Source organism: Uloborus diversus, chromosome 1 (genome assembly GCF_026930045.1).
Source record: "Uloborus diversus isolate 005 chromosome 1, Udiv.v.3.1, whole genome shotgun sequence".
Taxonomy (NCBI): Eukaryota; Metazoa; Arthropoda; class Arachnida; order Araneae; family Uloboridae; genus Uloborus; species Uloborus diversus.
The window spans coordinates 134,412,635-134,437,993 of NC_072731.1; the positions used below are offsets into that span (position 1 = coordinate 134,412,635).

Below are 25,359 nucleotides of genomic sequence, written 5' to 3' on the forward strand. Positions count from 1 at the left end.
GCTGTTTGCATTTTTCCTTTTTTTCATCATTTGTTATTTATAATTTGTTTAATATTTGTAATTATTTTTTGCTTAATTTTATATATATATATATATATATATAAGAAGACCCCCCCCCCCTCGAAAGTCAGGTCTAGCTACGCCTCTGCACCGCGGCGCTTATTCCCAAAAATACGGTATATTTATTTGTGTAATTTAACTTAATTTTCTACTGCATTTTTTTTTTGTAGTGACAAAGACAAAAGAAATTTAATAGAAGAAATGTTTTGATGGAGTATAATTGTTGTTTTTTTTCGCCTGTTGTGAGCGATAAATATTACTTTACATTTTAATGTCAATAATTGCTCTTACTCAACTTTTTCTAATTGATTAAAAAAAATTCCCAGCAAAAAAATTTGCGTAAGCTGATTTATGTTCGATTATCCGAGGAAATTATTCGATAAAGCGGGGATCTGGAACGTTGCGTCTATGGGGAGATATTCGGTTCCGGGAGGTTTTATTTGTATAAGTGGGCTATTCGTTGATCCGTTACCCGATTAAGCAGGGCTGACAGTATGTTGTTTTTTAAAAATTTTCTAGAGTTTATTTTCTATTTTTGCATTTTAGTATGATATTGAACTTCGGGATCCCCGTGGAAGAACTCCTCTAATGCTTGCTGTCACTTTAAACCATTTAGAATCTGCTCGAGTGCTTCTCCGGCATGGTGCTGATGTCATTATTGAAAATAAGCAAGGCTATACAGGTTAGTGCATATTTTGCACATTGTGTTATTCAATGCGAATGTTTTTAGATTTCTTATGTTTTGCAGTATCATTGCTACTAATAAGAAAATTTGTCAATTTTTATGTAATTGCTTAGACCAGGGGTTCCCAACCTCTCATTCTCTGCATTCCCATGTGAGCACTAATGTAAGATCAGGCCCCCCCCCCCCCTTCCACCACCATATGTGGTCAATACAAGTAGGGTAAATGATTAGTAATGTGCAGGTTTGTCTTTTATTGTCAATATCAAGTTTGTGGTCATGAATATTTCAGGAACATCGTCAGTAGATTCTCAAAACAGCATCTTTCATGAGCACCCTCACCATTTTTTCTAAACATAAGTTTTATCTATGTTTGAAGAAATGTTTCGAAAGAAATTTTTTTTTTTTTTTTGCATCAAATTCTTGAAGGATTTATTTCTAAAGGACCTGACATTGCTGTTTCTTATCAGATCTCAGTTTTGTTGGTATTTACTCATTCTCAGCTTTTTCCTTACCATATAGGTATGTCATTTCACCATTAATTAAAACATTTAAGATCCTTTCAAGCGATATGCCCATAACTAGTCCATTCTTACTCAAAATTATTATTTAGGATTGATGATAAAAAAAAAAGCTGAATTTGGCAGACAATGAATAAAAAATATAGTGGTAGACTAGTTCTATTTATTTTTGTTCTTGTTGTTCAGATGAACCTTTCAAAAGCAATTTGTCTATTATCCATTTTTTAATTTTAATATTGCTTAGGTTGAAAATTTAAATTTTTTTAAATATTAAAAATAGTAAGTGTCTTTTTGTTTAAGAAAACTTTTTATTACAGTGGGTTTTGTATTAAAACTTTTTAAGTGTAATTTTTGCTTTTCATTATTATTATTATTTTTTTTTTTTTTTTGAAAAAATCTTTTCTAACAGTAAGGAACAATTATTCAGTAAGTTACCACCCTGTTGACTGAACTGGCGGTGTATTTCATGTATTTCTGCCTTAGCCCTGGCTATAGGGCGGTAACTTACTGAATGTACCTGCCTTACCTTCAAAATTCGACTTGAACCGAACCATTGTTTCGGTTACTCGTCTGGTCAGTGCTAATTCTGTATTAGCTACCAGTTTGTTTGGCACTCTAGGCTTCCTTAAGAGGTTTTCCACCTCCAGCTCAGTCACTCCTATGCCGGGCTGATGAGTGCTAATAAGCACGAAACTGCAGTCCTCGGCTAAAATTGACTGAGCTGGCGGCAAGGGCGCCCGTATAGGGGGGCAAAGGGGGGCTAGAGCATGCCTTTAAAATTAGAACTTCCTTGCTTTTAGTATTTTTTTCTTGGTAAAAATGTAAAAACATTTTCTTCTCCAGGCATTAATGAATAAGTTATTAAAAATGTCAAATTTTAATGACTCTAATCTGTCCTGAAATCAGTTTCTACAGGAAAAATATTCATCTAAACCACGAGGAAAATATTTGAGCCCCTCTTTGCAACTTTGCATATGGGCATCCATGGCTGGCGGTGTATTTCATGTAGTAAGGAACAAGTTTTAAAGTTTTAACCTTCAAAACAAAATTTTTTGTTAGTTTGAATTATTTCTCTTTTTTGATGCTAATATTTTGTATCATTTTAGTTGTTCATGAAGCTGTGAGCACTGAAAATGCTCAGCTTTTACAAGAAGTTTTAGAGAAAAGAGATTTTCAACGTTATAGCACTCGAGCAATAGGAATTCCTGACCTACTTTCCAAAATACAAGGAGTGAGTATCAAACTCAATGCTGCTAAATTTATACATTTTTTATCACCAAAAACATTAATGCTTTTAAATTTTCAGTAGTTTTCTTTTAAAAATGTTTTTTGAAACTTCTTGAGTTTTTTACATAATTTTAAAGTGTACAATCAGAATAAAAAAACCTTTTCTCTCCCAATCTTCTATTTTCTGAGTGTTAAACTTCTCATTTCAGAGTTCTAAAAGTTACAGGTGCGCTATTGCAAACTCTTGTAATCTATTGGCAGGAGAAGAAATTTGCATGTTAGTTGACCTTAAAATGTTGTAGACAAAGCAAAAAAAAAAAAAAAAAAATTCTGAAATTCGACTTGATGTTTGACATATGTCTTTTAAAAGAGGAAAACCAAATTTGAAAAAAAAAAAAAAAAAAAAAAAAGAGGCTTTTAGAGGTAAAAAAAGTACCAGCTGAAAAGCAAAAATCCCAAATGATGAAAGAGAAATTCAACAATAGAAAGCAAAGGCATTGGTAGCCAAAAAAGCCCAGGTTCTTGCAATGCTGCTTCAAGGTATCCAGCCTGCTGCAGATAAATTACTTAAGGGAGGAAACCAGTTTAGGAGTCCTAATTCGTGAGTTTTTTTAACAGGGAAGAAATAATCAGAATTTCTTTAAACTTGGAAGACAGTTTATTTATCTCTTGAAGCACACCTTGTAATTTGTTGAAGTAATTTCCACCAGAATTAGTGGAGTTAGAAGCTGCTGTCCATGTGCCATCGCCATCAAAGCTGTTACTGGTGGGCATTACCAAAGCCACTTGTAACGGCATATTTCCTAAAAATATAAACCTAATTATGGTTAAAAAAAGTTGAAAAATACACATTTTTGAGGTGTTTTGTTACAATGGTGTGTTTTCTACCATTTTTTTCACATTTCTTGCATCGAAAAAAAAATTTACAGTCGGACCCCGATTTAACAAATTTATCGGTACTGAATCCTTTACACGTTAAATCGGGGTTATTCATAATATCGGAATATAAAAAAACAAATTACACCGACTTTATCTGAAAGCCCTAATAGGAAATTGCACAAAAATATCCATAATTAAAAAGTGTGCACTTTTTATTCTGCATTCCACAACTTATTATACACTAATTAACTTGAAATTTTATTGCACTGAGTAATAGATTTTGACAATTTTCTTGATACTACTTAACTGAAATAGTTCTCTTTCGACTTTGTGGAGAGAGAAAAATAGTGTGTTCTGCATGAGATATGGTTTTAGTTTCCATTCCATGTAAAAAGTGTTAGAAAAAGGAACAGTTTTAATGAAAGTTTCATTATCGCTCTCTATATCAGAATCGCTATTCTTTGGTTGCCTCCTCACCCGTCAAACATTGGCCAAGAAAATTTATTTTCTGCTTGAAACAAGATGGATATATTATTTGGAAAACAATCCAATATTTCCTAACTCAAATTAACAAAAAAAATTTGACTGTGAAAATAATTTGTTAATTCAAGGTTTATTATTCAATTAATCGGGGTTTTTTCTTTCATTTTAGTTGAGAAAAAGAAAAATTCCCTAAATTGCGAAATTCGTTAGATAGAGGTTTGTTAAATTGAGGTACGACTGTATTAATGATATCATCAAAGAATTAGGTTCATATAGAGTATAGTTGAATAAAGAATATTCACACAAATTTTCAGAACGATGGGTCAATAACTCATTGAGCTAGAATGTCCACCCGTAGAAAAAAGTTGTTTCGCAAAAAAGGCATTTGAAAAAAATGCTGTGAACGTTTTTGAATCTCCACAGTCGCTTTAAGTGCTCATAGCATCAGAACTAATCATAATTTTTCACTGAAATTTTGGCAACATATTCTTGAATAATTTTACTAACATTTCATGACATTAAAAAAAATGTGAATTTTTTGACCCGTCTAAACTGGATTCCCCCTTACATAGGATAACGAGCATTTGAATAGTGACATTTCAAAACTCGCTACATCAATATTTTACGAATAACTTAATCAATGTTCTTTGAAATTTTTGACATATTCTTTTAAAATATAGCACCTCGCACTCATTCACTTCAAAACTGGATGTACGCATTAGAAATTATATATGTATTGAAAACTGATTGCCATTACAAAATCGTCAAAACAAAATTCGTCTTATCCAAATTTGTTTAAATGGATATGGCGAGTGCTGAAGCGTCACTACTCATTTAAGATACAATTATAAAAAATGATGTCAATCAGATAAGAGCTGCTCAGGAGATGTTTGAAGCTGTGCAACAACCCAGAATGGAAGAAATAAAGGCATATGTGGAAGTTCTTTTTTTAGCATCTTTGTAATTTTTTATTGTTATTTTTTAACAATATTTTATACATTTTAATGTGTATTTATTTGAAAATTTTAGACTCCAGATTTTTATGTGGAAATACGATGGGAGTTCATTAGTTGGGGTGAGTTTTTGAAAAATTTTACTATCCAATTTATGTTTTGAATTTCATATTTTGAAGTATTGCAATAAAATAATTTTTATTCATAGTTCCTCTCTTATCACGAATGTGCCCTAGTGATACTTATAAAGTATACAAATGTGGTGAGTTAATTTTGTTATTATGATTTCTCGAAAATTTTATTTATATTAATATGTATTTTACAAAATGGCTAGAGTGTAGCATGTTTATAATTTGCTGTTTTATTAATTCTGTCTCTATTATTAAAATTTTGTCCAACAATGATGGAAATATTTATCTGGTTTAAAGTTCAGTTTACATCAAATTGGCATTACTGCAGAATTGCTTTTTTATTGGAATAAATTATTGTTATTTCCTGTGACTCTGATAAACTCTGCTGTTTTGAAATTCTTTCTTGCATAAAGACAATGTTGAAAATTTTTTTGAAAGTCAATCAAACTCAAGGACAATTGTAATCTAATTGGAAAGAAAAAGTCAAGAATTTTTCTCACAAAATCCAGGGAAAATAATTCCTAATAAATTTTGTACAAAGTCTTAAAATTTGATTCTATCTACCTATCATTAATTCTGCTGGATTTAGATATGAGCTGTTTCTAAAACCACATTTTCATAATGACACCATGCTGAAGAATATCCAGTTTTACAAGTGAAATGTTGCATATTGCTTGTAATTATTTTGGAGGGAGAGTAATTGAAATTGGTGTTTTGTATGAGTCTTATTCTGGTAATAATTATAAAATCTGAAAACTAATGGTTTTGGGGTTGTTCTAGTTTTTGGAAAGTCCAAATGGATGAGTGTACTATATATATTTTCTAAATTGTGCGGAGCTTAGTTATGCTTTCATCGTCATTTAAAAAGAAAAGTGCTATAAAGTTTTAAATCCCAGTGTGTGTTTTGTATTAATAAATTCTAGAAATTAGGTAGCTATTTTTATTTATTTTTTAACACTTGTATGTTTTTGTTTACAGAAATTTTGAATGTTTCTTAGGACTTCCAGAGATTGATTTTTGCCTTTTTTACAGGTTCTAGTGTTCGGATAGATACAACACTGTTGGGATTCTATCATTCCAAATGGCAACGAGGAAATCGAAGTTATATTTTCAAAGGCAATGGTAAATAATTAAGAGTATTATGTGTGTTTTTTTTTATGTACATGGCAAAGGTTAATGTGATGATAACATGTCACTATATTATAGTAAAGGCTTGACTGTCTGTTAAGCATAGGAAAGATTAATTCCAGCTAAGGAAATTATACAGTTAAAAAAGTACTTTGGAGGAATAAGACTAATATATAAAAATTCTTTTTTGATCATTAAATTGTGAGAAGGTTTGCTTGCTTTTGCACACTTTTCAATAAAATTTTTATGTCAGAAAAAATGATACTTTTATGAACAGGTGGAGTTGAGGTACATTGGTTTGCTATTCTACTTTTTATTTTTCATCTCATCAATAAAATGAGTTTAGTTTTCTACCATAGGTTTCATGAAATAATTCTCATCATTCCAGATTTTTTTTAAAATGTTCAACTCCTCAACTTCGAACATATTTATTTTTCAACAGAGCTTTTTGAAATGGACCAACCTGGCCCATGCCCGGGGTACGTTGATCTGCATTACCAAAACAAATCCTCTTTTGTGTTAAGAATCTAATTCTTCTAAAAGTTTTTGTTTTTGTAATCTTTTAAAAGTGCACTTACAAACCCGGGTTCTTGGTCTAAGAAATGCTATCATAATTTTTTTCTTTGGCTATTAATAAAGAAACTACAAGTAATTATGAATTAAAAAAACTTACTTGAGGAGAGGAATTCAATTTATTGCTCCACTCTTCATGAAAACAGGTTTTAAAAAATAATATTGTACACTTCTGAAAGTTACTCAGTACTGCTAAAATAAGACTTTTTGAAATTAAATTTTTTCAGTATAACTGTACCATGTGATTTCATTACAGAATTTGTAGGACTATAGGTGATGTTTGTCGGTCATAAATTAAAATAAGAAATATTAACAATAAAATTATCAAGACAAGTCCAACATGCCTTATGATCCAATAAGCCTCAATCTCTAATTTAGTTTTAAAGTTTTGTCATATTAGTATTCATTCAATATTAGTGTTGGTACACGCAATTTGTTCTCAACTAGATGATGGTGCTGTGATAATGGAAGTAAATCATGATTCTAAGAAAGTTTATATGGAGCAAATGAAAATTTTGCCTGCTCATATGATGAGTGTTATGGTTGCATTATCACCTTCACCAGAACAAGTTGCACAACGATTTGCTGCACCTATTGTTACTACTTTTGTTGATACAGAAAAGATAAGGTTTGATAGGTATGTAGTTTCCTTCAAATTTCTGCTATTTTTTTCAAAATCTTATTTAAAAACCCATATTTCACAACCTTTGCACAAAACATGTTTACGAGATGCATGTAAGTTCAAAATTGAGATTAATGCAGAATTTGTTTTTTTTAATTCAATAAAATTTTCAATGAGAAAAGTCATGAGTCATACTTTGATGTACAGAGAAATTAACCAGATTCTGCAACATTATTTTTCTGAATATTTTTGGTTACGTAATGTATACATTGGTTGAACCAGGGTTCGTACGGGTCATGGAAATCCTGGAAAAGTCATGGAAAATGAATATTTTTGTTAAAAGTCATGGAATTTTTTTTTAAAGTCATGGAAAAATGCTCTGGTCAAAGAGAAAGTAACAGTTGCTGAAAGAGCATTAGAAATCTTGAATGGTCTAACAGCATTGCATATAAAAGTTGTTAAAACTTGAAAATTGAATGATCCTAAAAACAAATCTGAATTTTGAAATCCCAGTTCATCCACTTCTGTAGCAATCGCCCTTCTTCTTTTGCAATGTGATTTTACTGCTTAGAAATCACTAGTTTTGAATGTATCATTATTTTCAACACTTCTTATATTTTATATTCTGTAGTAGCGAACTTACACGTTCTTGATTTTGCCACGCCCACTCAAAAGACTCAATTCAATTGCATCCGATAACGTTTCAATCACTCGTAAAAATTTTATTACTAAGTTTATCATTCTGCCCTCTTATGAAAAAATTAATTGATATTTAAACATCATTATATTGCATTCACTGCATTTTTACTTTACTTAAATTTATATAAAGAAGACAAATAGTTTAGTTTTTGCAGTGTGCACTGATGTGTTTTCAATCACAAACAAGTTTTTTGATGAAGTAGTGGCATTCACGCAGAAGTTTAGCTTATTCACATTTCCAAATATATTGGCAAGTTTGATATTAAATAGTACTATTCTCTTCGTGTAACAAGGTCATGAACATCTTTATTAAGTCATGAAAAAATCTTGGAAAAGTCATGGAATTTTTTCATCTGAATAGAGTATGAACCCTGTTAAACATAATAAGATTTAAAAAATTATGAAAATAAATTACTCAAAATTTTTAAGTATGCATATGAAATGAGTAAAACTCTGGTATTGCTTGTTTTTGTCTAATTTTTTGCTTTTGTAAAATGTTCTTTGCCCTAATTTTTTCAAGTATAATTGAAATTTTTGTGTTGACATCCAAATATAATAAGTACACACCTTACAAAAAGTAAGAAGATTGTAAAGCATATTATGTAAAAAGATTTTGAGAAATGTTTATTTCTTGGAAAGTTAGATGTAAAGTGAGAAACTTTAAAACGTTTAATATTAGTTTTGTTTCATAATCTGTAATGCTTAAGATGAAAATGACACTTCTGTATCAATGTAAGAAATATTTTCTTCTTATGTTTAGATTAAAATCTGGAATTTTACAGAGAAAAAGCTCAAAACCTGTTATTATAAATGGATATGAGTGTAGGGTAATATAATTATTATATATCTTTTATACTTCTCTAATTTTTTTTAAGTTTCTACAGTAGAACTCCAACTATCCAACTACTGACTGTCCAACTTGCTGATTACCTGAATTGCTTTCAGAGTTTCAGAGACAAAAATTATGATAAGATTTTACTGCTGAGATTTTCAAAATAACAACGAGCCAAATTAAATGACATTTTAACAGTTTACCTCCTGCTCATTAAAGTTTTAGTAAATAAAGAGCAAGATTCTGGTGAAACAAAGGTGATTTATAGAAAGAATGGATTTATGAAAGGTCATTACATAGTAAAATCCTGTTGCAATATGAATTTAGTGATGTATCCCTTCAACATTCTCGGAAGCTTCCCATAGCGGAGCAACTAGTACAGATTCAAAAAAAAAAAAAAATTTACAACTTTCTAGGATAGATTCTTTCTACTCCTCCTACTGTCCTCCCCTCCGGGAAGCTAGTGGAAACGTAGCACAAACATAGTGTTGATGAGTCACCGTCTCATAGGGCAATTCTGTCATTAACTTCTAATATGCAGCACTTGTACATACGCTTAAAGTGAAAACGAGTTACCATTCATTTAATAGAACTTATTTTTTATTAAAGCTATGTCATTTCTCTCATTTTAAATGTACATACAGCAATTAAATAAAAGAGACCCTTAGAAAATCCAATCATCCCTATTTTTCATTATCCCAATGGGCCCCTTTCCCAATTGATTTGGATAATTGGAGTTTTACTGTAAAGTACTATGATGCACTAATATTTACTAAAATAGAGATATCTTGAAGGAGCTATAGTTGAGGCAAGGGCTAACCTAGCAGCTCACATAATGGTGAGATCAGACCTTGAGAAGGCTCCAACGCTAGTGTTGCCCCAACTAGAAGGTAAACGCACCGGTAGTGCCCACTTTAAGGTTACTTAACACTTTGAAGAAAGAAATGAGCAATAATAATGTGATTAATATATTGCTACTTAATGTAACTATCATATTAAATCGATTTTATTCATCATTTATTTGAATTTTAAGTAATTAATGCAAATTCTTCGAATGGGAGAATGTCAGATGGCCACTACTGAAATTTTCAGATTTTTGTGTGACCACTAATGGATCAAATTTGAGGTTTGGGAAAAGATAAATAAATAATTGAACAAATTGAAATTCTGGTATTTAAAGAAAATGGGACGATTAAGGAAGAGTTGGGCTCATTGAGTTTCAAGAAAAGTCATTAAAAATAGTAGATCCACAGTTTAAAAATATAGGGTCTGGTGGTGTAAAGTGGTCATAAAATCGTAGGTTTTCAACTTAGGTGAATAATAAATACAATAAATTCTTTAAACACTTAAACTTTTTTGTTTTTACTTTACATTGCATTATTAAAGAATAGAGTACATTGAGTTTTAGGAAAATAAATATTGATTTAAGCAGTTTTATAGCAGTTTCTATTCCCTATGTATTTATGACCACTTTACCCCATGGGGTGGGGGAAAGTGGTCATAGTTAAAAATGGATGCAAAACCATTATAAACAACCCTAATATTTGTATATTTCGGTTATTTTTATAGTTACAAGTATATGCTGAAGCAAATGTGTGTATACACGAGTATATACGTGTCGTGTAAACATTAGTAAACACGTTCATATATGAGTAGATACATATATGCATCAAATACATACATGCATGCACGTGCCTACGCAACTATATACGTGTATACACGAATGTATAAGCATGTATACGTATCTATACGAGTATATACGTGCCACGGGTATGTACGGGTCCATATGCGTGTAAACGAACATCATGTGCGTGTATGCACTTGTATTTCGAGTATATTCGTGCATATCTGAGTATATACGAGTAACAGTAGACGTATACTTGGATATATACGTGTGTACGTCCACTGTACACTGTATGTACGCATATACACGTACATTCACACATATACAGTTATACACAAGTTAATTCGTGGATACATCCAGTGCATGTTTGGGTACGTGTCTACTCACATATATATAGTGAAGCACAAGTCTATACGTATGTATACGTGCAAACACGATTATATACCTGTATATACGTATATACGTACATTTACGTGTATACACCAGTACATGTATATACACGAGTATTTGATCTTACTCGAGTATATAAGCTTATATATATGTGTGCCAACCAGGGGCGGCAAATGGGGGGAGCAAGAGGGGGCGGTTGCACCCCCAAATATTTTGCGCAAAATATTAAGAAATCGGGAAATTCAATTCACATAACGCGCGGATCAGTGATCATATGCAATAATTAAAAAATAATCTGCAGACGATCTTTAGTAAAAGTTGATGAAATTCGAGACCTGTCCAGACACGAGCAACTGTTTTTCGCTATTTAGGGTAATAACATAGAAATTCATGAATCATTTTCGGAACTTCCAGAATAAAAAACAGATGGAGAATAAGTTTGTTTCAACTGAAGAAGAAATTTCCTCATATGGGTTAAATGCCTCATACTTTTAAGTTCAGAGTTAAGATGATGCTTCTGCTTCTAATGTGAAAGGGCAGTGCACAGGTGTGACTGGCCCGATTTTTACGAGAAGTTCCTTGGTATTTTGAGTTCATTGTTGCGATTATATTTAAAATGTACGTTCAGTTAGTGAGTGAACATTGATTCCTTCTGTTAAGAGGCATATTTGAGCAATTCAATACATTGTATACTTTCATGGAAACTTCTTACAAAAGACACGCTATTTTTGAAAAAAATTCGTGCATCAACAAGTTCTTTTGTTGGGTTTACTTTTGTATTTCTTTAACTGAGAGGTACAAAATGGTATTCAAAAGTTAAAGCTAGAACTCTTGATTGAGCTCCTATTAAGAGTTTCTTGTTAATTTGGAATTATTAGATCCATTTAAAAAATATTTAAAAAAATTCACATGATGATGCAAAGTCCTACGTTTGGCTCAATATTTTGTATCAAATAATAGATTCATTCAGTTTCTAATGAAATTAACACAAGATTTAGTGATAAATCTAAGTTCAATATTATATGTGCAGGTTATTGAACAAGATAAATAAAATATTTCAGTTACATGTAAAAGTTGTTGAACGAAGCAAAAAGAATTGTTTTGTGAAGAGCCAGTGTATTTCAATGATGAAAAATGAAGACTAGAGCACAAATTTTAAACTTGCGTGGTTTTTTTTAAGAGAAAATTTTTAAAGATGCATTTTCTAACATAACTTTGTAGCTTCAATTATTTTTCACCAATTCCAATCAACTCAGCTAACTGTGAAAGATCATTTTCGTGTCTCAGAAGGTTAGAGTTTTTTTTTTTTTTTTTTGGTGCATGATGGGACAAGCAAGACTTTCATCTTCAGCTATTCTGCCAAGAGCATGCCACTGGACATTGACGAAATATAGTACCAAGATTTCCTTTTTTTTTATGGATTCCAAAAATCGAACATTAAAAATTTACTTTAGAAACGGCAGTATCAAGATCTTTTCCGTTACAGTTTACTATAAAATAAATTAAAAGCGTGCAAATTAAAATTTGAATTTCTTTAATGACCTTACTTAAAAAAATGTACTGGTATTTTATTCCATAGTGAGAAAATTCATGTTTAAAAAACTCGACCCCCAAAATGAAATGTTGAAATGCTGCCCCTGGTGCCAACACAGTGAATCCAAGCTCTTGGACAAAAATCTAAGGGGTGTGAGAGGGGAGGATAAAGAAGAGAAGAATTATAAGGAACTTACGTTCACTGATGGGCTACATGCACACAAAGCCAGAAAATGATGGATACAAAACAAATTACAAATTTTTTTATACAAAGATGATTTTACCCAACATTTCTGTTTTTAAGAAATATTTACAGCAGTTAAAAGTTACGGCCTGTAGTAGCTCTAATACACGCATCGCAAAAAAGTGCGCAGCGGCTGATGAAAGTTTTTCAAAACTCTCGTTATTTCAACAGAGAGTGATCAGTGAATGCGACGCATGTATTACAGCTGCAGACCGCAAATTTCACCAAACGCTTTAAAACTTTTTAAGACCTAAAATGTTGTGTAAAATTGTCTTTGTGTAATATATAAATTTGTGACCTTTTTTTTGCATCCATCAGTTTCTGGCTTTGCGTGCATGTAGCGCATCAACATTATGTTTTTGACCATATGTTCCTTATGATTCTTGCTTCTTATTCTCCCCTCTAACACCTTTTAATAATTTGCTCAAGAGTTTAAACTCTCCCTGTATACTTGTATTTCTTATGCTTGTATGTAAGTGTATATTCGAGTACGTACGCGTATATACGTGTCTACTTGAGTATATAAGTGTTCGTATATATACAAGTATAAGCGAGAATATACGGGAATGTATAGCTGTATGGATAAAAAATACTTGCAGATACCCATATACGTATTTATTGTTGCATTTATGTGAATACGTCTATGTACGTGCCTACACGAATATATATATGCGTATATATTGCATATACTTGTATATTTAACCCCGTTTACTGCAAAAACAATACATATTAAGTAAAATTAATATTTACTTTGTATCTGCCTTATACTTAAGATTCAGTGACATTAGAAGAACAATACAGTCGAGTCCCGACTTACGCGAGGGATGCGTTCCAGGACCGTTGCGAATTTTGCGATGTGGAAAAGGGTATGTGTAAAAACTTTTATTAACATATTCGATTATTTTATACACTTGTAAACGCCACCTCAAACTGTTAAAAACCATTTCTCAACTATACATAACTGTTTCTTGCATAAAAAAACTGAAATTTCATTCATATTTTAAAAAAAAACGTTTTATTCAACCTAAAATACTGCTACGATTTACAAAATCAATGATCAACAGGAAAGAAAGACATAAAATAAACCAGTACGGTACGTACAGTATGTAGTAAGAAAAACAAATGCTCTATAGTTTTACTGTACAGAAGATCCCGTAATGATATTTGTAAATTAAAAAAGCGAGAATGATGATGATTTATGTCAAGTGATCAAACCGTTACTTATTTATTTTTAAATGCACAATACAATTGCTTCACTAGTTCTTCTATCTATGGTAACGTTTCTATCTACGGCAACACCTCTCTTCCTGGTTTCTTAAATTCACAGTGCAAGAACAGCTTCCATTTTCATAATTTTTGCATTTTGCTTAAAAACTGCTCGGTGAACCTAGACGGATTTCCTTTTCTTGCTTTCTAATTGTAGATATGGAAAATTCACTCATACCTTATTGTCGACGCATTTTATAATTGTTCAAGCACATAATCTTAAGCTTTTCTTTAATTGTCAGAAACTTTCTCTTTTTCCTTTGATCTTCATAAGATGAAACATCTCTCTTAGGTGTTATTATATTTCAACAACTTTCACATTTAGAATGTGAAAAAAAAAACGGAAAATGAGGAGTATTTTTTTGTATAAGTGATGCATCAGACTAGTACGGTGTCGGAACTCTCAGTAATGCTAACGGGATGAAGGTCCATTCACGAAAAAAAAAATTAGTAGTCAATAACAAAGCCGATACTTACTGACCGCGATTCCCTTCCGAAAATTTTCATGTTGCGGACGAGAAATTCACGTTATGTCAAAAATTATTTGCTGGTGAAAAAAATCGCGTTATAGCCATTTCGCGTAAGTCGGATCGCGCTGTAGCGGGAGTCGACTGTATTCGTTTAAGCCTAATATTATGGCCACCTTACCTCATCTTACTTAAATTGTTATAAAAAATTACCTGAAATAGATTCAGCTATAAACTAATGAGTAAGAGTTCTTGAGACATATAGGAAGCTTCCTGTGGGGTCAATCTGTTCATAATTCTAACAAACAAAATTTCCTAAGGAAGTTAGAAAGATGTTTAGATTTTAAAATTTTTCATATTCACGCAAAATATTTTTTTTTTTAACAAATAAAATTTTGCCAGTTGTAAAATTTTATATTTAAAATGTAGTTTCTAACTGCCCTACTCTAAAATAAAATTTTCACATTCTTTCGAACATTTATTTCCAAGCCATAGCTATTTATTTGATGTATGACCACTTTTCCCCAGTGACAGGGGCGTAGCTAGGGGGGGGGGACACCCCCCCCCCCAAAACATCAGTCTCACAAAAAAAAGAAAAAGAAGAGAGAAAAGAAAGAAAAAAAAAGAAAAAGAAAAAAAAATCAAAACGACTTTTTCCTGAGTAACAAAGATCAAAAATTCACTTTACTTCCCCCCCCCCCAATGCCAATGAAAATCTGCTCCATGTGTGACCCTCAAGCATAAAGACGCCTCCCTCTGCTGCGACAATTTTTTGATAATTGAGTGAAATTTGACACTTCGCTTTAGAAATGAGATTGATTTGTTAAATCCACGTATATGCAGCCTTTCTTTGTCATACATTCTGCAAATTGTTAAATATGTTTAATTTTATGAGCCGCGCAGTGGGAATATTGCATACAGTCGAATCTGTATATTTCGAATTTCACATTAAAGAAAAAATCGAGATAAAGAGGTTTCGAGATACGGGGGCAAGAAATTTTTTATGGAAATTTGAAATTTGATGGTGAAAATTTGAAATCGATACTAAAGACAATATTGAGCTCTTGATTAAAATTCCTCTTTATTAGTTTTGTTAGGTATTCATTCTATTATTACATTATTAAGTGCTTTATTGCGAGTTTAAAAAATCATTTTGACAGTAAAAGAAACTTTAAGCATATCTTTTTCAAGAAAAAGTCTTTTATTGCTTTTTAGTCCCTGATTTTTTTTTTTTTTTTTTGATTCATTATTTATCCTCTTGAGGTTAGCAATTGCTGCAAATCTAACTTGGCCAGTATTCTACGATTTTCATTTTTTCATCACTTGGAAAAAAAACTTATACTTTCTTTTCACTCCTATCATTTCGGGTTTCTAAGGAGTCACAAGTTTAAGAAAGAGAGCAACCAAAGAACAGTACTAATCCAGATAACAGAGCGAAATGGCTTTTAACTTGAATGACCTTTAACCATGAACTTGAATGTTCATTTTACATGTCAAACCTGTGAATTTCACCCCCTTACTCTTCTTCCAAGAAAGTGTGCGAAACGACTGTCCTTTGGTTAATCTTCCTGGAAAGCCTACTCGTGGAACGCTTTCTCCCTTTTTTCCACTGCCTCCTCAGCTCTTGAAGACAATTCCTCTCTTTCTGAGTTGAAGAAATTGTTTTTGTTTGCTGCTTTAAAGATCATTAGGCTTCAAATCCAAAAATGATAGTATAACCAGAATTCGAGACGATAGAGGTTTTCGGTGGTCTGGTCTCGTGTGTGTCATTGGTCATAGTCAGAACGACCTTTGCTAACCAGAGTATCCATTGCAATCACATTGATTTTTCAGCCAGTGTTTACTACGTATTCTTTTGGAAACGTACAGTCTGTTTAAAATAGTACATTCTAAGTGAAAGTTGTTGCATAATGAAGCTAGCAAAACCGATAACAAGCTTTTTTAAACCCAAAGAAAAAAATTAAAATGACGAAAAGGATTGCTCTAAAAAGAGAAAGTTAACGTCGTCTGAAGAAAACGAAGTACAGTCTGCAATGCAGCATTAGTCCCATCGAACCCTTCTGAAGGTAATTTTATTTTAATTCAAAAGAAAAACTGCATAGCATTACATGAATAAAATGTTTAAAAAGGAAATGAATCTAGATTATTTCTATTAGCTTGGTTTTCATTAAAAAGTAGAAAATAAAAAAGACTTCTGTTTATAATACTCGAAAATTGCTGTTGCTCTCCCAAATAGATATTTATGTAAATTCTAAAGCAGCTAATAAAATTAAAAATAAAGACTTGAGATGAGAACAGATGGTATGCATTTGAGCAAATAACGTTCTACCGCCTATATTTCTTCCCTAACTTTTTTTATTCAAATTTTATTGACTGCTTTAGAATTAGCATAAATGTAAATACATAAAATGCTACATATAAATATAACGATATGAAAAGCAATTTCATTTTTTGCGGGTTATAATTCAAGAAGTCTTTTTTTATTTTATTTCATACTTTTAGTGCAAACCAAGTTTATAAAAATAGTCTTTATAGTCTGACCACCGATGAGATTGAAAGTCAAACATCCAGTTTACAGGCGGAAATGAAAGTATCTATTAGCTTTCAGGGATGCCAGCTTTTGTAGATGTGTGTTAGCCTCTAAATTAAGCACTCACACTGAAATGAACGGAACACGCTCATCAGATATTTGATTTCTCCCTGATTCGAATAAACTGGTTTTGACAAGACCGTTGTTAGAAAATTTAACTTTAAATTAAATGGAGGGAAAAGAAAAAAAAGTTGAATTTTCCCTAACAAAAAAAAAAAAAAAAATCTTTGCTTTTGTTTTGTTTGACACAAGTATCAAAATTGGGGCACCCTATTCGAAAGTATGTAAGATTCGCCTCCCTCTTTTTTTTTAATACTAAAAAAGTGTACACACACATATATATTATATAAGAAGTACCCCCCCCCCCCCCGAAAGTCGGGTCTAGCTACGCCTCTACCCATTGACCACTTTCCCCCACCAAACCCTACTTCACTGTGGCCACTACTAGTGCATTTTAAACCTTGAAGTGGCCACTACTGTTGTGGTTAACCTTAGTCATAATCAGTTTTTAATAAGTATGCAGATTCAAAGTAGGTTATAATCATCATTAATAGTGATGATGATCATAGTCAGTGCTGTACAAATAATATTTTCTGAACTCATAAGAAATTATAATGATTTTTAGTTATGAACCCGAAATTTGTATGTACTTGTTTAACTTCAAAAATATGAAAATATCTTTGCAGCAGTTATTGTGTTTTGAGAGCTTAAAATAAATGATTTTAAAGTAGACTAGACTGTCAGAATGATTATTAGCATTTTCACTATGACAGGCAAGTGTTTCATTCACAGCTGTTAATATATTTATTCTCTAATGTAAAACTTAATGTAGGAATTTTTGCATGTTTTAAAACAAAGTATTCTGACTAAGGAAATGATAATTTTTGATGCCATGGCTAAACAGTTATCCCTTGTTTTCTCTTTGTGCAGTCCATAGTTTAAACAAAGCATATGCTCAAAACAATTGTGTTTGTTTTATAGCTCTTGAAATTTGTTGTCCTAAAAATGTCCTAAACTTTTAACAAAACAGTGTCCTAATTTTTTTGAAACATCTACTCAAACCCTTGTTAATCTTGCTAAGTTTCTCTATTTAAGCAGTTTTCTTATGTACAGCATTTTCAAGTATTGTTTTAAGTTTTAATTATATTTTTAGGTTTATGTTGCTAGCAATGTAGAATTAGTTACTAAAACGAGAACGGAACATTTATCTGAAACAGACAAAAGGAAATATAAAGCAACTCGATCTGCTTTCCAGTCATTTTTAGGAATCATGGAAGTAGATGAGCGTAGCAATACGATGTCTGTTTTTGGTGTAAGTATTAGTGTTATTTTCAAAATGTCAATCACAATTTTTTTAAAAAAAAGCTTCTGTTTTTAGTATGTGAGGTCTTTTATTATTAAGCTATTTTATAAACTGTTAAATGCCAAAAAGTAATGCAAAATATGTATGATTACCAGAACTTAATTATTTGCATGGGCTCAAAGAAGCCGAGCTCCTGCACTTCTTTTCAATTCTCTGTGAATTTTAACATTTCAGCCAAAATCCAGGATATTTACATACCGAAATAAGCCTTGAGGATTATAGGGCTTTCGCATTTCTTTCGTCGGGAATTGAGCTCTGATGATTGCTATATTTTGAAAATTCTTCAAATATTTTATAACTTGTGGAAGTAATTGTTTTCCTCATTGATTATTAAAATAAGTAATTTATTGAAAATAATGCTTTAAAAAAAGAAATATTTCGAAATAAAACTTTCAGTTTTATGGAATAGGGGTGATTTATTTTGAAATGAACTAGCGGAATGCTTTCATCTTTTTATTGTTTACTAGCATTTCTTGCTTGGCTATGGTCATTTTTAAAGGTAATAATAAAAATCATGAAAAATCAATGTGTGTCCTTAAATAACTTGACATTCATACATACATTTATCTTAAATCTGTCGATTTTTCTGACTATAGGAAGTTAATTCTCCAAATCCTGCTCTAATTACTCCCGAGGAATACTTTGATTCTCATGTTGATCTGAAGGGACGGGATGTAGGTCGACCAAGAGAAGTTACAACTAAAATTCAAAAGTTTAAAGGCACAATTTGGTTGTGTGAGAATTATCCTTTGTCTTTGCAAGAACAGGTATTAAAAACTTTTACCTGCTAAAATGTAAGTGTCTAATTTGTATCAAATGCTTTGGATAAAAGACTGAGTAAATATTATTTTTCAAAATTGCTCATAATGAGATTTTTAGAAGCTAATCTTTTGATTTTCAAAAACGAAAACAAAAACAAATCTAACTAAAAAAAGAAATCAAAATTTAGAACTCAAGCCTTCTTTTTGAGTAAATTTTGTTCTTTCTTAAATTCAGGTGTCCTTCATCTATTCTTTTCTGATAGATCTCCATTTGATAGTTCTTTATATCTAAATTTTCAAAGCAATTGAACTTATTTACCTTTTGAATAAAATAGTTATCTCAAATTTTACCTCCATGATCACATCCAAGAGCTCAGATAGTTTAATTTTTCAAATTTTGCCATGCACTGCTTAATATTTTTGGTTCCCATGAAGTTTTGTCATGAAGCATGTGAAAAATTGTTGTCTCATTCTAGCTGTTGTATAACTATCTTTTCCCAATAGAATTATGTAAACTCTTTCTCTACCCAGACACTTGTTCCTCATCAATTGATTTACTTTTTTTTAAAAAAAATAAACAGTATTAAATGAAAGATTGTATGACACAAAAGTTGTTTAGCCATCCATTAGAAGTTTTCAATTCATTTAATTTTAAATCTTCACTGACCTTTTTTTTTTAGTTTTTCCCAAATGAGAGGTCCACTAATAGTTTTTTTTTATTTAATGTTTTAATTTTTAAAAAAACAAATAGACCTAATTGTGAACTGTGGAACTCAGTACAAAAGTATTTGCTATTCTAACATTCATCCATTTAGTGTTTCCATTTTCATTCTTCAACGCATTTCTTTATAGTTAAATTACAGGACGTCAACATTTTTCAACAGTTGACAAATTATTACATATACATAGTACCATCCAAAAGTTTGGGGACAAGTTGTATAAAACCTTACCCTGAATAGTTCACGTCAACAAAGCACATCCACCTTCAAAATAGTCACTTTGATCAACTATGCACTTCTGCCAACGTTCGTATAACTTTCGGAAGCACTTCTTGAAGCCATTTTCCCCAATCTCCTGTAAGCCTCTTGCAATACAGTTTTAACTTCATTGTGTTGAAGAAGGCAGCTTCCATGTTCCATGCTTCCATACACGTTTCGATTGGATGTCAAACAAATAACACATTTTGTCGGACTTTACTCCCATGTGACTTTTACCTATTCCCAGCAGTTGGAAAACATTTGCAGGGACGCAGCTTTCTTTCGTCAGATGAAGTTAAAGCTGCATCTCAGGAGGCCTTACAAGAGGTTGCAAAAAATGGCTTCCAGGAGTACTTCCAAAAGTTATATGAACGTTCACAGTAGTGCATAGTTGCTCAAGGTGACTATTTTAAAGGTGGATGTACTTCGGTGATGTGAATTATTCAGGGTTTTATACAAATTTTATATAACTTGTCCTTAAACTTTTGGATTGCACTACTTATAAATACTTTATATACTCTTGTAGAAATTTTAGGAGTTAGCTCTTAAACAAATGTCACCTGGATCTAACCTATTGTACCCCACAAGTGAATAGCTACTAATTGAGGGTATGATATTATTTTTCAGTTCTACTTCCCTTTTAAACTAATGAAGACATTGTTTATTTTTGTAATGGTGTGCTAGTATTAGTATAATTATTATTTCCCATGATTTAAGCAAGTGAATTTTATTTTGTTTTTTTAAAGTAAAACCCTTACTTGAGAAGCTGATTTTATTTTAAAAATGCAATCTGTTGAGAAATATTTAATATTTGTTCAGTATTAAAACAATTAGTTCAGTATCAAAATATTGAGTTGCAGTAATTGCAGATTGATATGTTAATCATTCTAAATATTTTCTGAAATGCCTTGTTTGCTGTTATACTTTTTAAGGATTCTAACGTGTATGTTTTTTCTTTCTTTTTTTCATAAGTTAATTCCTATTATTGATTTGATGGCTATTAGTAATCGACACTTCGCTAAGCTTCGTGACTTCATCATGCACCAGTTGCCTGCAGGTTTTCCTATAAAAATGGGTGAGGTACACCTAAGTATATTTTTTGACTTCTTTTCTACCTCATTAAATTTGATTCAATAAATTTTAAGTAAATTTTTGACAAAAAAAAAGTTTTAATTTTGTGCATGAATTTCTAGAATTTTTATTCAAAAGTTAAATTTTTACCATCATTGCAAAAGATTTCTCTTTCCAGCATTTCAAATGCATTTTTTAAAAGCAAAAAGTAATATATTGATGTATTTTTTAATTACAGAAGTGCCCCTTTTTCGCGTTCTACAAGCGAGAGTTACATTTGGAAATATATTTGCCTTAGATTCGCCTGTGAATTTTGTATCACCATACAAGATAGATGGCTGTCTTGCATGTGAGATAGACACAGCTTGTTTCGATGTACCTGAAAACTACGTGAAATTTGGTTAGTGCTAACGTCTTTTTCTCTTTAAAATTTTAAAACCAGTAACAGCAGTTTAAATCACAATTGGTAGATTATTATTTTTATAGTGCTGGACTTAGTTTAATGTATATGAAATTGTTAAGGATTTTGAAATATCTTAAGTCCTACCTGTCACTGTATGAATCTTTTATCTCTGGAATTTTTTCCGTAAGATGTTCTCGATGTAGTCCCTCCTTCTTCATATTTGTTTAATCTGCAGTGTTTTTATGCAATTAGGAGTAATGAAATATAGGTCTTTTTCCATGTTTATTCAATTTCAAACATAGTTGATGCATGTGATTAAGAACAAAAAAAAAAGGTTAAAAGGTGCAATATGCAGGGGTGGAAAATCTGCAGCAATTATTAAATTTTGATACAACCTGATACAAAACGGCAAATTTCGTGATTTTTGCACCAAAAATACCATTCTACTACCCAAAAATATTTACTGCAAGAAAAAAATAGCTGTTACATTCAATTTTTCCTGTTGAAAGCTAAAAAGAAGCATATAAGAAAAAGAAGTGGTAAATAATTGCTTATATTCTCCAAAAATTGTGTACTGTGCTTTAAGTTTCAATCCTTTTGCATCCTGTAAATTTTTCAACAATTTTTAAAAGTGGAAGTTGTTTTCACCTATGCTACTGAAAATTGGCGTATTTTATTTCTTGTTTTATTATTTTTTCATGTTTTGAATAAAATTAAGATGTAGGGAAATGTGGGGAAAAGTGAAATAATGGGTCAAAGTGGAATGGGGGAAGTAATTACTTTGCTTTTAGTGCCACCTATCTAGTAATATTTTAACTATGTAGTAATGTGTGTAGTCTACTCCAGTCAAGAAACTAGTATGCTGTGGCCATCACGAAACTTTCTTCTTTATCTTTCTTATAATTCTGATCCCTCCCCATGCTTAATGAGGAAGCAATATTCCAAACAAAAACAAAATTACACATGCCAAAACTTGGCGACCATCCTAATTCTTGATTTATCTCAAAAGCAAAGCAAAGAATGAAAATTGAAAATTATTTTAAAAGCCTTGCTCAAAATAATTACAAACATTTATTTGTTAACAAACACGAGATGGCAACAGGTAAAAATTTTAAATCATTGAGATAATATATTTCCGATCATTTCCATGCAATTATAAAATCACGTGATAAACGCAGACAACAGTCTATTACGATTTATCTTTCTTATTGTTGCAATCATAAAGCTATTTTTATTCACACAAATAAAAAAAAATCAGCCCCCATGGCGCCAAAATTGAACCAATGCCTGTTTACATATGGATTCATATTTACTCCAAATTTCATCCAGAACGTAGCATTACTTCTTGAGTAATGGCACTCACAATGGAAAAAAAAGAACGTTTGATTGCGCCACCCCCCTTTTCAGCTGCTGATGCCAAAATAGAATCATTTCTTATACCCTCTAAGGGCTACTTGTCAATAATTTTTTGTTTGATTATATTCATTATTTCTTGAGATACAGCAGTCAAAATTGTAAACAAAAAACGTTCTATAGCTCAACCCCCGTTTGAGCTATTGACACTAAAATTGAATCAGGACCTATACCTGTTAAGGGCAACATATGGACCAAGTTTTGTTTGATTCCGCCGGTTACTTCCTGGGGAATAGCAGTCACGCAAAACTCAAAAAACGTCCCATTGCTCTACCCCCCTTGGAGGAATTCGCGCCGAAAACCAATGGGCACAAGTTCACATGGGGACATGTACATGTACCAAATTTTGTTCGATTTCATGCCATAGTTTTCGCTGAAGAGCGGCCACAAAAAACTGGTCACACACATACAAGACACACATATGGATACACACACGCAGACAGACGCATTTTCCAAAAATGGTCAAAATGGACTCGGCACACCTCAAAACGTTCGAGTCCATCAAAATTTGAAGTTCGAAAATTTGCACAAATCCAATACTTTCTTCCATATATTAGATATAGAAGAAAGTAAAAATTACCTCTGAAAATCAAAGAATATGATTTATCGATCAATTTTCAAACAATGATACTCATATTGTATTATTTTGTTGCAAGTCAAAAATTAATTTTGTCATTATAAAATGATAAAGTTCTTGTTTAAATATTAATTTATACCTATTAATATTCAGTGCAGTATTTTACTTGCTTAATAATATGCTTATTTATATTTTAAAGGCTTTGTACATTTGGATAAGTGCATGCGGGGCTTTGCCCGGTATACTTTGAAAACAAAAATGTTGTCAAGTGTTGTATATTCAACAATCAGACATAAATACTAAAAGAAGAAAAACCATCATGGAAAATTTACCCTCCAAACAATGACGACAGATATTAAAATACTTTTAAAAAATTAAAACAAAATGAGATAGATGGATTTAAAAAGCGTAACCATGGAAACACAAAATAAAATAAGTTTAAAAATTGAAAATGAGAAAGATGGAAATAAACAATGGATTCAAAAAGTGTTACCGTGGAAACGCAAAATAAAATGATTAAAAACTTGAATAGAGAACAGATTTTTGAACTTCATTTAATTTGCTTGTAACTTTTTTCTAATGGAGATAGAGGGTTAAACTTTTGACCACAGTTCGAGTTAGATCTGGAGTAAAAAAAGCAGTTCTTTTGAATGGCGTCAAAAAGAAAACTGTGGGACAATTCCTTCGCTTTTTATTGATAGATTTAATGAAGAAAGTAGTGCCTAAATTTCAGCTAAGCCTAAACAAATTCGAGCTAAAAACGTTAAAAACTCCGGCCGCAATTAAGTTAGAGCATTGGAACAAATTGCGTAGAATGCGGAAAATTCTTCCCTTTCCAACGATATATAATATTACTATTTATGAGTAATTTTTCACCCCCATATTCGGGAATTTATGTGAAAATTAGGCCCAAATTGGAATAAAAAAAATAACTATTCATCGAATTGTTTTCGAACTGGTCTGCAAACCTTCTCAGGACTTAAAGGAACAAACTGTGAAAATTTCAGCAAAATCGGCCGGGTAGTTCTTGAGTTTAGCGAGTTCAAACACACAGACGCTTTTTGGAGACTTCATTTTATACTACGTAGAGATAAATCCTTTATCAAATCACTTACATGTTCATTCATTATTTATTTCTTTTACCATCCTTCATTTAATAATTCTCTTATTTATTCATTCATTTACCTATTTCTTTTTTATTAATCCATGTAATTTTATTCCTTCATTTACTTTTTCTCATATATTAGTTTATTTATTTGTTTGTTGTTTCATTTCCTTTTCATTAACTCATTAATTCTTTTCATTAATTTCACTCATTTTTTTAGTCAAAATATCTTTAATGATCAAATAGAAAATATTTTAGTAGAAAAAGTAGTGTTTCCACTTTTCCCCTTGAAAAAAAGAAGCAAAAAATGTCTTCCTTTTTTTGAATGTACAAATTCAGCTAACAGTAAAAAATATTACAATGCAGGTTTTATTTTCAAATACATTGTTTTTTCTTTATGTACCGTTATTTTCAGCACGTATTTCCAATTTATTTGTTTTGAAAAAAAGTAAGTTCTCTTAACTATTTCACTTTGCTCCACACTTCCCTACTTATAATTTATAATGTATGTAGAAAAAGTGTCTTAAGAGTTTATAAAAATATACATATATATATATTTTTTAAACAAAAACTGCATTTTTGCAGTATAATCTCTACCACACATACAGGCATCCATTTCCTTCAAATATACTTTTGAAAAAGTAGTTTCTTTTGCGCATACCTACTGGTTGTCATGCATACCAGCATCTGCTACATTTAAATTATAAAACAAAATGTAATTTATGTAAAACATTATCTACCAGATACTACCAATGTTAAGTAACAAAATTTTCTTTGGTACCTGA

The 25,359-nt window shown here is 31.3% G+C and overlaps 1 protein-coding gene across 1 annotated transcript in view; it reads left to right on the plus strand.

Moving 5' to 3' along the window:
• LOC129235190 (ankyrin repeat domain-containing protein 13B-like) overlaps nt 1-25,359 on the plus strand; it is a 41,899-nt gene that overhangs the window by 4,821 nt on the left and 11,719 nt on the right. Inside the window, exons 2-12 of the mRNA XM_054868888.1 lie at nt 607-742; nt 2,370-2,494; nt 4,882-4,927; nt 5,014-5,067; nt 5,969-6,058; nt 7,085-7,274; nt 8,719-8,785; nt 18,058-18,216; nt 18,864-19,034; nt 20,978-21,080; nt 21,315-21,476. Coding sequence (XP_054724863.1) covers nt 607-742; nt 2,370-2,494; nt 4,882-4,927; nt 5,014-5,067; nt 5,969-6,058; nt 7,085-7,274; nt 8,719-8,785; nt 18,058-18,216; nt 18,864-19,034; nt 20,978-21,080; nt 21,315-21,476 — 1,303 coding nt within the window. The remainder of the gene's footprint in view (nt 1-606; nt 743-2,369; nt 2,495-4,881; nt 4,928-5,013; nt 5,068-5,968; nt 6,059-7,084; nt 7,275-8,718; nt 8,786-18,057; nt 18,217-18,863; nt 19,035-20,977; nt 21,081-21,314; nt 21,477-25,359) is intronic.